At 38.5% G+C, this 15,012-nt stretch overlaps 1 protein-coding gene across 1 annotated transcript in view; it reads left to right on the forward strand.

Annotated features, from left to right (window-relative positions):
• Positions 1-2,028: 2,028 nt before the first annotated feature.
• RXFP1 (relaxin family peptide receptor 1) overlaps positions 2,029-15,012 on the forward strand; it is a 59,336-nt gene continuing 46,352 nt past the window's right edge. The window contains exon 1 of the mRNA XM_052778185.1: positions 2,029-2,434. Within this exon, the coding sequence (XP_052634145.1) occupies positions 2,386-2,434 (49 nt within the window). The 5' untranslated portion in view covers positions 2,029-2,385. The remainder of the gene's footprint in view (positions 2,435-15,012) is intronic.

A 15,012-nucleotide genomic window follows, 5' to 3' on the forward strand; every position in this document is an offset into this window, starting at 1 on the left:
TAAAGCCTATTGTTTTCTTGAAAACAGAGTTCTGAAACACCATAATGTTGTAGCTTTTTATGTTTTAGGCAGGAGGGAACTACTTATTGCCTTTCTAATGCACAGAAGTGTTTCTTCAAAGAAGTAGGAATGCTTTCAGTAAGGTAAGCCAAAACTGTTTTGCAAAAGCTAGTAATGTCCTATTTAATGTTTTGCTCTGGTAACGAGCTTGCCTCTCCTTTTTCTGCTCTGCATTCCAGAATTCAGCAATGTGCATGTTTGTAGCTCTAGCTTATTGGTTTAAATATAATTACACTGAGAGAATGAGCTGGAAAGTGCTGCTGCTTCTTTATGTATTATTATGAAAGTATAAGAAGTTTAGAAGGGGGAAGATCTCAGTGGATTTTCCATAGAGCAAGTGTTTGCACCAAAATAAACTAATGAGTATCCTTGTTAAAGGTCCTTGAAAAAGAGGAAGGCTGGAAAGTGACAACTCCCATTGGGGCAGAGCTTCCGAAAATGTATGTGGGTGGTATGTACCATATTTTGGGATTTTCCCTGTTTACTCTGAAGTAGAAAATTTTGACCTTTTGTAGTGGATCAGACTGCTTTTTGAAGAAACAGCTTGCTCGATTTATTGTATTATCAGGTAAAAACGGTCTATTCCCAAACCATATATGGTTCTTATGCATCTCAAATAGAGGTGACTAAATCAGAAGCAGAAAGCCACAGAGGAAACTACTAGGGAAAAAAAACTTTCTCTAGAACATCAGTTCTACCTCATCCTGCAGTAAAGAGGTAGAGCTTTAATTTTCCTTGAAAGTGTATTTCTCTATTCTTCACATTCTTGGTTCAGTTTCTTCCTCTTACTTTCCCACCTTGAAAGCCCTTTTCAGCTCAGGCATTAGCCCTAGAATATCTAGACGTTAGCTTAAATCTTGAATAGTTGTTTGAGGTAAGTGTGGTTTTACTTGATATGCTCTAAAACTAGTCCCCACTTTATTAAGAAATTTTTTTGTAGGTCCCTAATCCATTTAATCAATTTTTGCCTTTACACTGCCTAGTACTGGTGTTGGTACAGTAGATGCCGACATACTTCTTGGGGCTTCCATAGACAAGAACCTTTTGTTTTAACCCCTTCTATATTTTGTATTCTTTTATACTAGAAATCAAGAGACTGGCAGTTCATAATATCTATTTTATAGACAACTTTGCCATAGCAACAATGTGGACTTTGCCTTTGACTATGATAGAGATTTTTCCTATTCTCTAAATTCACAATTTCATGTATGTGTCCATGCATGCTCATATTTTCTTAGTCTGAGAGGCTTTCTTCCTTAGGTACCTGATGTAGCTGCTGACACGTTACTGGTGTCCCCTGACCCTTGTCATCCTGGCAAGCTGTTGAATCTATCAAGCTTCTTTTAAAAAGAAAATATTAAAAAATCTGAATCTCTTGAGGGCAGATAAAATTTAGCTCCTTGTCTTGAGTTCATCTCGACTGACTGACTCATTTTGAAATATATCTTGCTGTGCTGATGAGTGTTAGCCTTCACATTGTAAAAGATTTTTAATTGTGTGACTGTATATATGATGGAGTACACCATGATCTACTGGTAACAGTAAAGTCAAGGGTCATATAGGAATGTCTCGAAGTATTTAAATAAGGAGAAAATCTGTGAAAAATCTTATTCCCATATAGTATATGTTTCTGAACATCCCTCTTTGCTCTTTCAGACTGGTTTTTTTTTTAGGATTAGTCATCAAGAGTGGTTAATGTGTAAAAAATAGTGACATGCTGTTATTGGAAATAAATTACATTGTGCATTTTTCTGTATTTCAGTGAGTGACTGGATTGCTACAAAGGGACTGTGTTTATAAATTTCACTTCCCCTTACTTGAAAAACCACCAGCTTTTATCTAAACTATAGAAAATATTTGGTTTCAAACAGATTTACCTAAATAAAACTGTACTTTTCAGGCCTCTCACAGTATTGTGACTTAAGAAAAAAAAAAATTAAAGAAAAAAAAAATTTGGACTATTGATGACAATTCTCTGGTTCTGGTTGTGTTTTGTGCAGCAGCAGCAGCTTTCCTTAGGGCAGACTCATGTCCATGCACACAGCCCAGCCTTTGCCTGCCGCAGAGCAGACTCCATCCTGAAAGGGAGAGCCTGAGGAGCCGGTGTGATCCTGGAAACTTTTGTGTGTGTGTGCCAGAGAGGGGGGAGAGAGGGAGACCTAGCACAAAGGAGAGTAAGGGAGGAAGGCAGGGGAGAGAAGGGAGCTTGCTTCATGCACTGCTGAAGGCTGTCAGAAGCAGACTGTACGAGCAGCGCGCTGGCTGGTGTGCAATTTAAGGGACAACGTTCATTGACTTTATTCCTTGAATTGCTGAAGGACAGATATGACATCTGACTGCTGCTTCTATATGTTCTTGCTTATTGGTACCAAGGGTAAGTGTACCTGACTTTTTTTTCTTGTTTTGAACATTGCAAAGCAGATAGCTGATAAACTTCAGTAGTGGATTTTTTTAAAACTATGATATCTCAGTGTTATTTTACAGTTCTTCATGGCAATTATTCTTTGATAGAATCGAAGTATAATGCAGTCTCTCAAGGTTACTAGCTACATGTAAGGATCAGATATTTCTGTACTTAATGCTTTGAGAGTTATTATTAATAGTTATGAGCTGAAATTTAAAAATAAGAAACAGTTTAAATATTGCATGAATGCTTGCTGTAAATATTTAATGAGGGTACATATAGAAGTGACTCATTTCAGATGCCATGAAATCCACATTTTAGACCCAGTTCAGTAGTTTGTAGTGGTACTGTGCAAGCACTACTAGAATTGGTAGCTCTTGAAAAGTAGGTTGTGAAGGTAGCAGGAATTTTTACCCTCTGATACAGCATGATAGGCAGTATAGCATGCAAGATGGACACTGAATTAAATTTAAGTTTTCTGTCAGATGCAAATCCCTTCAGTGTGGTGGGAGTTACACCTGACCTTCTGCTTACTTTAGTAATGTTTTTTTCATTTCATTCAAGTAACCTGTTTGTAAGTGCTGCTTTTGACTTTGGTAAAGCTGTCCCTGTGAAGCTGCTGATACTGATCTATATGTTGGATTTTCCTAATGATTATCATTTTCTTTAGCTGTAATTTTTATATTTAAAATTGCATTTTGTTGCACATTGCCAATACTAAAATAATATTTTATTAATTTTGCAGATGAAATAGCTAGCCTTTGCAATATCAACTGTTTTGTTAAACTAATAGGAGCATAAGGTTGAATTCTGCCACCTTCTTCTGTATTAAACAATAGCTTGCTCTCTCTCCCACTTTTAAATTAAACCTTTTTGGGGTTACGTGTGCATACTATGCTGCTTAACATAAGATTTGTAAGGGATATTGCCCACATTAGGAGTTTGGGAAATAGAGCTCCTCTTACAGTTATTTTTACCATTGCAAAGCTTAGTTAAATCTGTGGAAAAACTCTAAGCAGTTCTATTATGTTTTGGAGTAATACATAATATGTGAGCTGCAGGCATGAAAAAACAGTGATATTAATGTATTTGGAATTAAGCAGGCTATGATAATGAGATTTTTATCAAGCCTGTGAGCAAAGTCTGGCTTCATATGTACCAGCATTATCCATGAGCAATAATCCAATATTTAAAGGTAGTACTTCAAGGTATGCAGACTAAAATCTAAAGGATTTCAACAAATTAAGCCTTTCACATTACTGTTTTCTATACCAAAACAGTAAAATGTTGAAACATTCATACAAGATGTGCAAATCATTGTTGGTATATTTCTGCTGGATTAAATTAATCTCACCTGTGGAATTTATAAAACTTATTGAAATATATTGAAGCATATTGCAAAATAGGATAGCAGATGAGGACAGTGAATGACTACAGGCCTTCTAGTATTATAGGTATGATGGCCATTACCTTTTTAGATGTTTATTGGCTCATCATATATAGTATATTATAACATTTATAAGAAAATCACATGGCTCATCTAGATTTGTCAAAGAGAGAAGCAGTGCACTCATAGATTAAAGCACATGCATGCCTGGAGTCTCTGCCACCTGTTTGTGCTCTGGTTTGCCCCAAAATCTGTTTAGTGCCACTTCTCCCAACCTAGCTCAGTGCACAGTTCGTAGCTTCACTGCCTTTCAGAGTTTTCAGCCAGCATTCTGAATTGTAACCGCATCTACAAGTTGGCTGATTTCATCTGCACAATAGATTTAAGCTTTGCTCAAGTCTTTAGGCTAGCTGATATTAAAAGAAACACTCCTGAAATAAGTATAGCTGTGCTTAGAAATTGGATTTGCTGTTTATAGACTGCTAGAAGTTCAGCTGTAGAGTTTTGTTGGGAGCGCATGCTGCTGTTGTTGTTGGGTTTTGTCTGGTGTTTTTTTTTTTTAATTTCTACAGCTCATAGATGCTCCTAATTCTTTAAAAAGTAGAATGAGAAATATATATTGTACAAAAACTTCTCTTGCCTGACCCATCCATATTAAGTCAATCTACACCTGTTTAGTTTTCTATTCAATGGCTAAAGTTGCACATAAATAACTCCAATAGCTCTTTTATTTTACTCTCTTCCTTCAGATTCTTCAGTAAGTCTCTTTATATGAAAGCTTTTCCTTCCAAAATCCAAATAATCAAACTAATCCAAATAATCAAGCTTTTTATGCACCAGCAACTCTCGGCACCTTCCTGACTACTTTCCCATGTGGACTATACTATACCAGGTAGAGGGTTTCTTTGAAAACAAAGCAGCATCTATGCCATGGGTTTTGCCAGCATGACAGCATCAATTGTAACATGCAGAAAAGTACATTTCAGGCTCCAGTTGTGGAACTGGCAGTATTGAATGGGTAGCCAGGATAAACATCTGCCTGAGTGGCTCACCCCCCTTGCAAAGCTAGCAGGTCACTTAGGCATGTGACTGGCATTGCGCTGGCTGCTGCCACATCTTCTCTCAGTAAAATAATCAACAGTAATCGCTGTAACAACAATAGTGCACATTTGTGTCTTTAGAGTCACTTTGACTAGCTTTCTGGGGACAAAAAAATACTTTGTCCTCCTGGATTTTGGCTAAGTGACAGACTTTCAAACAATCCATTTATCAATCATTAAGAAAAACAGAAGAACATTAGTATCTAAAACTATTCAAAGTGAATTCCAAAAGGGATTTGGCAGGCTCCTTGTGGAAAACAATTGCGACTGTTCCTATTTTAACCCTGTATGCTCTGTGCCCCTACCTGAAGTTTCCCAATCCTATTTCTGCTTGTGCCTACAGTTCCCCTTCCCTCCTCTTTCTGTTCTTCCCCTCATATTTCTTTTTTTTCCTTCCCTTACCCTCACTTCAAAATGCCAAGGAAAACTTTCTTAAAACCATCTGAAACTTGTTAGCCCTTCTGGTGCTGCGTGTATGTGACAGCTGTTTTCAAGGCCAAGATCTCTTATACCAAACGCTTTCTGTCAAATGTGGGAAAGAGACCATTCCGAATCATTTGGGACATGGCAGTGCAGGATAGTGCTCTTGTTTACATAGTTTGTAACAGATTTTAAGATTCTTTCTAGATTTATAAATAGGAAAGTGAAATTACTTCAACCTTTGCACAAGCTCAAATAATCATTGTGTAATAATGATTTTGGGGGTATTTCTTTTCTTTCATTTATCTTGGACATTAATCTGGCTTCCCTGTGGCTAGAAGAATAATGTGCATCTTGTATGTCTGTGCATACAACAAAAATTAATATACTCACAGAAAATCAGGGATGAAGACTAGATTTCCTGAGGAAAATTTCCTCTAATGTCAGTTAGAGGGTAGTGAAAAGTCTGTATAATACTGAAGCTCTGAAAGTTAGATGATTGTCATCTGCACAGGCTGGTCTGCCTGCAACTGCTGCATGGGCAAGGATGCTTTCACCTCGCCATCAATAGCACTAGGGGCTACCCAGCTTGCAAACCTGCCTTGACTGTTTATAGCAACTCTACCAGACTTGAACCATTTGCTCTGAAATTTTATGTGCAGTGTGGACTTTTTTTACCTTAAGCAAGAAGACAAGCAAAACTTTACCAAAATAATTTCCATTTTTCAGAAAGTGAGGAATTGGTACTTTGCCTATGTTGAACAGTTCTGGGAATCTTGTATTAAGCAATGCCTTTTCTTAAACGAATAAGGACTTCTACAGTATTCCTCTACAAAATCACTGTCTGAGAGATAGTCCTCTGACAGGCCATCCTACTAGAGTTAATGAGCCTGTTCAAGCCTAGTTGCAGTAGCATAAAAATTAACCTTCTCTAATGCATGTTCCTGGATGCTAGAGACCAGCGTGCAACTCATCAGAGGAACTGTCACCAGTGATCTCTGTGAGGGTTTCCTGGTGGTGCCATGTGTCCTGTGCTTTGAAGCCATCAAATCAGACTTTGAAATGACTGGTTCAAGGCAGGGAGGTTTAGGAAGCTGAGAGGATCAGGAAGCCATATTGGTTGTGTCTGAAAGACAGAGAAGGTGCAAATGTATTGGGAAGGACTGAATGAGGAGACTGAAAGCAGGGGCTAAAGGGAGAGGAAGGTGGGACAAGAGAGCAGAGAGGTGAGGCAAAAGGCTAATGCTACTTAGAAAGGGAAAATGGAAATCAGAAAGGCTGTTGGTCTGGGAGGGTAGAGACTGAGGAAAGGGATGTGTGAGAGGGAGCCAGCAGGGAACAGTGAATTAATTGAAGGAGAAGGACAAGGAGCTCCAAGAAGAGAGTGTCTGAACAATAAAGTCAGAGGGTAGTGAGACCAGAACTGGGACCCTGTGCAGGCAGAAGAGGAGGAGAGAATGGGAAGCAAGTAGTGATTAGGCAAGAAAGGATGAAAGTGAGGTAAGCAGCCAGGGTGAGGAAAAGATGGGACTGAGCAGAAAAAGGAGCTGTGCTTAGTGGGGTGAGCACTGTGCTACAAAGCCAGAAGGAAGCTCAAGATTGTCCTGTTGCTCACTGTCTTCTAGCAAAATGTCTCCTGCATAACACCTCTGCTCAGGGGCTGGTAACATGCTATCGGATCACTCTACCCTCTCAAACGCGGAAGGTCTGGCAGGCTAAAGGATCTGAACTAGTGATGCAGCATGGTGTCATGTTATGAAATGTCAGAGGAAAACCAATTTCCTCTTTTAATAGCCCAGGATGTTACCTATGTCAAAGAATGTTACTAATTTTGCAAACTCAGTGCTTAGGAATAGAGATAAAGGATGCAATCTTAATTAGTCCTATGTGCACATACTAAGTTTTCCTCATGCTATAACTCCACAAAAACTTGTGCTTTGTGTACTGCATTTGAAGAATGAATCACAAAGTTATAGTGAATTACGCTGCCTGTGTGACCCTTTATTCATTTGCTGTAGAAGATAAAAAGTGAATGAGGCTGGAGATTACAAAATGATGGACATGTGATGAAGGCAACTGAACTCTGCTCTGGCAAATTGATTTCTGTTCCCATTTCTTGCCCCAGACAGTGATGCTCTAAATGCTTCGTAAGTGGATAATAATTATATGGTAGGTTTTCTAGGTTTTTTTACTTGATCATTCTGATGTGGCAGTGTTCATTTCACAGCTGCCACTGAAATCTGTAAAAGCTATGCTTTAAGTAATCTGTGAAACTGATTCTGAAAGCAGGAACCTAAAATTAGCAGAAATCCTTGCCATACATATGTTAATGTCTCAGCTCCCCATCTGAGCAATAATACCATATTCTAAACTGTAATCTAAGCAATCTGTGAGGACTTAAATATGGGAAGTTTAATTGTTGTAGCTGTATGACTAAACTAATGAGGAATTTAATATTGTAACTTGTAAGTGGTTAGACTGTAGACTAAGCAGCAGGGAATCAGTAATCCATTAGAAGACTAACCAAAGTGTAGATAAAATGCCTGTAGTATTATATGGAGGTGTGTTTGCAGAAATGTATGGAATTTAAAGATCTGTGACAGAATTTGAATATATGCTGCTAAAAACTGATGTCACACATAAGGAAGTGACTTTTTGTATGCAAAGAAGTAATGCACGGTGTTATGCTCACTACCTGCTGCGTTGCCCTCAATGCTCATGGGGGATCCAGCATGCAGTTGACTTGCGTGACAGGGCAAGATACAGATACCAGGAAGAACGACTGATGGGAAAATATGGATCTGAATGAGTCTCTGGAGCGATCAGCTGTCACCTGCTGGGGAGAGCCAGCCCTGGGAGGGCAAGTTGGTCCTGTATACCTGATGTCAGGAGAAGAGGGTGGCTGGGCAGTGGGGAGGAAGAGCCCAGCAGCAGCTACAGTGATCCTGCAGGACTTGTGCACATGAGATCACTTAGCAGAGTTTATCCAGAGAGGATGTTAAATCACCCAGTCCTGTATACCGCAGGTCATTGTGTTCCACCCACGTACTCTGTAGCAATCCTGAGGCTTTATTTGGTCAAAATGTTTAAAAAGTAGTTGTTTCCTCCAGAGGAGAGCAAGTGCCACTACAGCACTAAGAATGGCAGAGGCTATATGGTGACTGAGACTTGAAGATGTACATACATCTGTCAAAGCAGGTGAACGTTGCCTTTCTCCTGTGTTCTGCAGAGAAAATAAAAGCACTGACTTGACCTGGGAGAGGAGTCTTTTTCCCATCACAGACCTGATTGTCAGTGCTGTGCTGAACATGGGGAAAAAGGCACAGTGCTTGGAAAAGTGGTGGTGGTAGTGGTATTTTTTTACTTAGAAATATTTCTTTGTTCTGTTTTACTTTTGTTTTTCAGTTGCAATTAAAAAAAGAGGTCTAAAAATAGATAAGAGAGCAATAGACAACCTCTTCTTTGGAATCAGCTACTAAGAACAGCATCTTTTCATGAAACTTAAGTTCTGGCCACAACATAGTTAAAGCCAAAATTTGGGCTGTATGGAAAAAAAGGGACTACGTTAATGAATTTAAAAGCCATGTGATTGTGGGTCAAATGCCTTGATTAGTCTGGAGAAGGTAATAGTAATACAGTTGACAAAGATGATCTGCATTTTTAGACAGTTATTCAAGAAGGCCCATCTACCATGAAAATACACTCCCTGATGTCATTTTCTGGTCTTCAATTCCAGGTTAAAGCACAAGAATTTACTGTTATGTTGTATTACGTAGGAATTATAGACACCGATTTTCAGAAACTTTCATTCTTTTCTAGTATTCAATTAACACTGCAAGCCTCTAGTTGTTTTGGTATTTTCTTTGTATTTCAGAACCTGTTGTATAATAACATTAGTTTCAAAGTGTTTCACAACTAATTCCTTTCAAATTCCTCCTGTGGCTGGTTTGAAAATATTTTCATTTAGAAATGCTGCTTTATCTTCAGTACAGATTTTCAGCATCATGCAGAAAGAATACAGCCACTTTCTTCTTTCCAAATATGTATCAGAAATGGGTATTGAATAGTTGGGCTTTTCTACGCTCCTAAGACTTATGTGTCACATGAGGTTTTTCTTTTTTTCTTAATATGTTTTAGAAAAAACAGTTATTTTTAAATAAGTATTGATTATTTCTCTAGCATGCCTACCTATACATTTTTAGTTTTTATAACTATTTGTTTTTATTTTCTTTTTTTTCTTTTTTAAATCTTTCATTTACATATTCACTGCTTTCACATCATCTTTAACCAGATTTGGTTTTTTGCCCAGAGAAACAGTTCTTGTATTTATGGGTATGCAGCTTTGGAGCATCTAACATCCAACTGTTTTAAGTACTGGGATATGATCTTGTAAGTATTGCCGAAATCCGGAATAAAACTCCTTAACAGCAATGAGAAGTTAAGAAGCAGGCACTCCTTTATTGCAGCACTGGGCACACGGGGGATCGCTCCACCTATCGTGTGCACCTGTCTTGTCTAATGATACAGTTAAATACACACCTGTTATACATATTCATTAAGTTTCTGGGAAATGTTATACATAATCATCAACTTTCCAGTAAATCATTAGCATATGTATATGTCTCTTCATGCAGGCGCAGCAAAGGTCTCTGGTGGTCTTCAGAAGCCCTCTGGTGGTCTTTCATAGTCTTCCTCACTTGTCCGCTTCTTGACCTCTTTTAGCTGATTCTGCGCAGTATGATTCTCATCACTATCTATATTAGTTTGCATAAAAATGTATACTATGTTCTCTTTTGAAATCTAACCTTTTCAATGATTGGTCTTTCAGTTATCAAGATGGAAAGGTAGGGAGTTTCCAAGAAGCAAATCTTCTTGGCTTCTTAAAGGAAAATATAAGCCAACGATAATCAGCTAAAAGTACAGTACTACACATTCTTTAAGTTCTTTATCTACTATAGTCACACACTATAACTTTATATTCCTAAGATTTTAGCTGTAATCAGATTTGATTTCTTTTAAAATGTAACATTTCCCCCCTTTGAAAGTTTTGAAAATCATTTCAATACTTTCACTATAATTTTACTGATCACTTACTATATGTTGGAGGAGGTTCTGGGATTATTTGTCCATTTTGTTGTCTTGCAACAGCTTGGACGATCATATGATTGAAAGAAGTTTCACGAGTCAAACGTGTTAACCGATTCATCATTCTCGAGGTTAGGATATATAATATTGCTGACAGAGTCAAACTGATCAAAACCAATATCAAAAGAACCACGATGGGGTGACACAACTTGTTCAGGATGCCTGTAGCAGTAGGTGACCATCTGAAAAGTGTGTCCCACCATCTATGTTCTGCATCTTTTTGCACTCTTTCAAAAACTCGGTGTATTTCTTTCACATTGTTATGAACAGTTATTAAGGTTTTCTGTCCATTTTGCCTAATTTTTTCCAAAATCTCAACTAAATCCTTGTGTTGTAATAACTGTTTTACCAAAGCAAGATTCATTCCGATGGGTATAGGTAGTAATTCATGAATCAACATGTAGTTAGATTGCAAAAGTTGGTGAGACGTGACCGGGGCCGAATAGGAAAAGTCACATCCAACAATCTTAGTAAAATTGCAAACACAATAATTTGAATGATTTTTAGTCTCTACGACTACCTCGTCTACAGATAAAAAGTCACAAACAGTCCTCAAACATACACAGCCTTTGCCAATATATATAAGTACTGTTTCAGGGTTTTCATTAGGATGAATCTCAAAATGGTAAATATTTTGTTCAGTATCTAAACAAATATCTTGTGTCTCAATTGCATTACCTTCACAAACAAATCCTTGTTGTTCCCGTACAATGCAAGATTCTAAATTAACAGTTTGCCGTTTTTCATTCTCCTTTCGGGCCCATACTCTATGCTCAAAAGGATAGAGTATAGTTCCGTTGTGGTTCAACCCTAATGTAATAATGGGATAAATTGGGTACATGGTAGCATTATATATAGTAAGTACAAAAGTTGTAGCTGTGTTTGTAACGGGATCATAAGTAAAGTTTACCAGGTTCCACCAGGATTGGAGTTCCTTCTCAAAATCAGTGGCACTGTCCCAAATTATTTTCCGAATTTCAGTAGGGAGAATACTTTCTTCACCTTCTCTTATAATTGAGGCGGCTACGGACTGTATCTATATTTGAGTCTGGATACAACTGAGAGTCAAAGAGAGGTTATTTTGGACCACCCCAAGTGCATCAGTAATCAATTCGTGGTCCCTTATATTTACCTTTTCCTATTTTGGTAATATATTTGACAACAGCCACTGGTTAGTCTCCAAAGTCAATAACAAAGATCGTAAAGGTTGTTGTAATTTAGTTAAATCACTAATTGAAGTAGCCAACTTGTTCATTATTATCTCTGAATCGATGCTATTTCTAGCATTTTCACTGATACTATTTGCCTTTTCAAAAGAGTTACTAATGTTTCTGCTCCTCAATGATATTCTTTATGTTTTGTCTGTACTATTTCCCTCATTACAAATGGTGGAATTACTACTTGTCCTTTTGATGTCACCCACCATCCTTCCAAATTTTTCCTTGCATTTAATAATCTCCCCAATTTCTCATCCTCCTCTGAATATTTAGGTTTTTCTTTTGGTAATGCAATAGTTTTTGTAGGAATTAATGCCATTTGTAGGGCATTCCTTTTGGCTGCTTCCCTAGCTGATTTATCTGCTAATCTGTTCCCTACAATCTCTTTTGTATTCCCTGATTGATGTGCTTTACAGTGCATGATTGCTACTGCAGTTGGTTTCCGAACTGCTTGTAATAAATGCAAAATCTCCTCTTTATATTTAATGTTGGACCCCTGAGAGGATAATAATCCTCTTTCCTTCCATAAAATCCCATGGACATGGACCACACCAAATGCATATTTCGAATCAGTCCAGATATTCACTTTCTTTTTTCACTCAATTCTAGAGCCCTTGTCAAAGCCACTAATTCCGCCTTCTGAGCTGAAGTTGTGCTTGGCAAAGCATTGGCTTCTATAACTGATTTTTCAGTGGTTACCGCATATCCTGCATAGCGGATTCCATTTTCAACGAAACTGCTACCATCTGTATACAATTCCCAGTCCAGATTGTCCATAGGTACATCCTTCAGATCCTCTCGACTGGAATATACATACTCAATGGTAGTCAGGCAATCATGTTCCAGTTGTCCTTCTTCCTGTATAGAACTCAAAAAGACTTCAGGATTAGTTAAATTAGTGGTTTTCAAAATTATATCATCTTGTTCTATCAAAATTACCTGATATTTTATCATTCTGCTTGGGGAGAGCCAATGGCCCCCCTTTTGCTCTAACACTGATATCACCATATGTGGTACATATACCACCATCATCCTTCCCAAAGTCAATTTTCGGGCCTCCTGTATTATCATCACAGTGGCTGCTACTGCTCTCAAACAAGCAGGCTAGCCCTTACTTACAAAGTCCAATTGTTTGGAAAAATATCCAACCGGTTGCTTCCAACTTCCCATCTTCTGAGTCAGCACTCCCAATGCAATGTGTTGTTTCTCATGTACAAATAACTGGAAGTCTTTAGTCAGATCCGGAAGTCCCAGAGCTGGTGTTGTCATCAGGGCCTGTTTTAGATTCTTGAAAGCTCTTTGCTGATCTGGACCCCATTCAAATGGTGGACCTTTAAGAGCTTCATATAATGGTTTAGCCAACAGACCATAGTTTATTATTGTCGTGGTTTAACCCCAGCCAGCAACTAAACACCACGCAGCCTCTCACTCACTCCCCCCCACCCAGTGGGATGGGGGAGAAAATCAGGAAAAGAAGCAAAACCCGTGGGTTGAGATAAGAACGGTTTAATAGAACAGAAAAAGAAGAAACTAATAATGATAATGATAACACTAATAAAATGACAACAGCAATAATGAAAGGATTGGAATGTACAAATGATGCGCAGTGCAATTGCTCACCACCCGCCGACCGACACCCCGCCAGTCCCCGAGCGGCGAATCCCTGCCCCCACTTCCCCGTTCCTATACTAGATGGGACGTCACATGGTATGGAATACCCCGTTGGCCACTTTGGGTCAGGTGCCCTGGCTGTGTCCTGTGCCAACTTCTTGTGCCCCTCCAGCTTTCTCGCTGGCTGGGCATGAGAAGCTGAAAAATCCTTGACATTAGTCTAAACACTACTGAGCAACAACTGAAAACATCAGTGTTATCAACATTCTTCGCATACTGAACTCAAAACATAGCACTGTACCAGCTACTAGGAAGACAGTTAACTCTATCCCAGCTGAAACCAGGACAATTATCCATAGCCGACACCACCCAGTCATTCCCAAGAAGGTTCTCAATTCGTGGGTATTTCTCGGCTCCGGGATACTGCAAATTGCTTCTTTGCGGTCTGTTCCCAACTGTCTTTGCCCTTGTGAGATTTCAAAACCCAGATATATCACAGTCTGTTTTGCTATCTGGGCCTTAGTTCTAGAGACTTTGTATCCGCTTAGCCCCAAAAAGTTTAAAAGATCAATTGTTACCTTTATACACGCTGGTCTCTTTTCTGTCGCTATCAATATGTCGTCTACATACTGTAGGAGCAAATGTCCAGGTTTGGGACCATCTCGTTTCCACATCTCAAGTTCTTTTGCTAATTGGCTCCCAAAAATTGTTGGACTGTTCTTGAATCCTTGCGGCAATCTTGTCCATGTCAATTGTGGTTTTCGTCCTGTTTTTGGATTTTCCCACTCGAAAGCAAATAATTTTCGACTTCCTTCTTCCAGGGATATACAAAAGAAAGCATCCTTTAAATCAAGCACTGTAAACCACTGGTGACTCTCCCCTAGAGCTGTTAAAAGTGTGTATGGATTGGTCACTACAGGATATATGTCTTTCACTATCTGATTTATCGCCCTCAGATCCTGTACTAATCTATATTCTCCTGATGGCTTTTTCACTGGTAAAATTGGAGTATTATATTCAGATTTACACTCCTCTAAAATTCCATATTCCAAAAATTTATCAATTAATTTCTTGATTCCCAATCTAGCCTCAGGTTTAACTGGATACTGCTTTAATCTCACTGGCTTCACATTTTTCTTCAGTTCTACCTTTACAGGCTGTGTCATTTGAGATTCTCCAAGTATCTCTGTGTTCCAACTGTAGGGTTCACAGCATCATCAACTTCTTGTGGCATCTCCTGAATCTTAACCTTCTCCTGTATCATCAATATTTCTCCTGTCTTTGATTCTGGTATTTTTAAAAGAATTTCTCCTCCCTCAAAAGCTATCTGTGCATTTAATTTGGATAACAAGTCTCGACCCAACAAGGGTATCGGACATTCTGGCACATACAAAAATTCATGCGTAATTGCCTTATTTCCAAATTTAAATCAAGGGGTTGAAAGAATGGTCTATTTTCCTGTTTCCCAGTCGCTCCAATTATGTTCGCTGTTTTATTTCCCAATTTCCCTTTATAAGTATTCAAAACAGAATATACTGCTCCTGTATCAACTAAAAATTCAACTTTATCATTTCCCAGCTTAATTGTAACCAGAGGTTCAGCTGGGTTTCTCTCCGGTCCCCTTCATTCATTTAAAGTCATCATTTTTGCAGCCTCTTGCTGACTTGC

The sequence above is a fragment of the Harpia harpyja genome, chromosome 2, assembly GCF_026419915.1.
Source record: "Harpia harpyja isolate bHarHar1 chromosome 2, bHarHar1 primary haplotype, whole genome shotgun sequence".
Lineage (NCBI taxonomy): Eukaryota > Metazoa > Chordata > Aves > Accipitriformes > Accipitridae > Harpia > Harpia harpyja.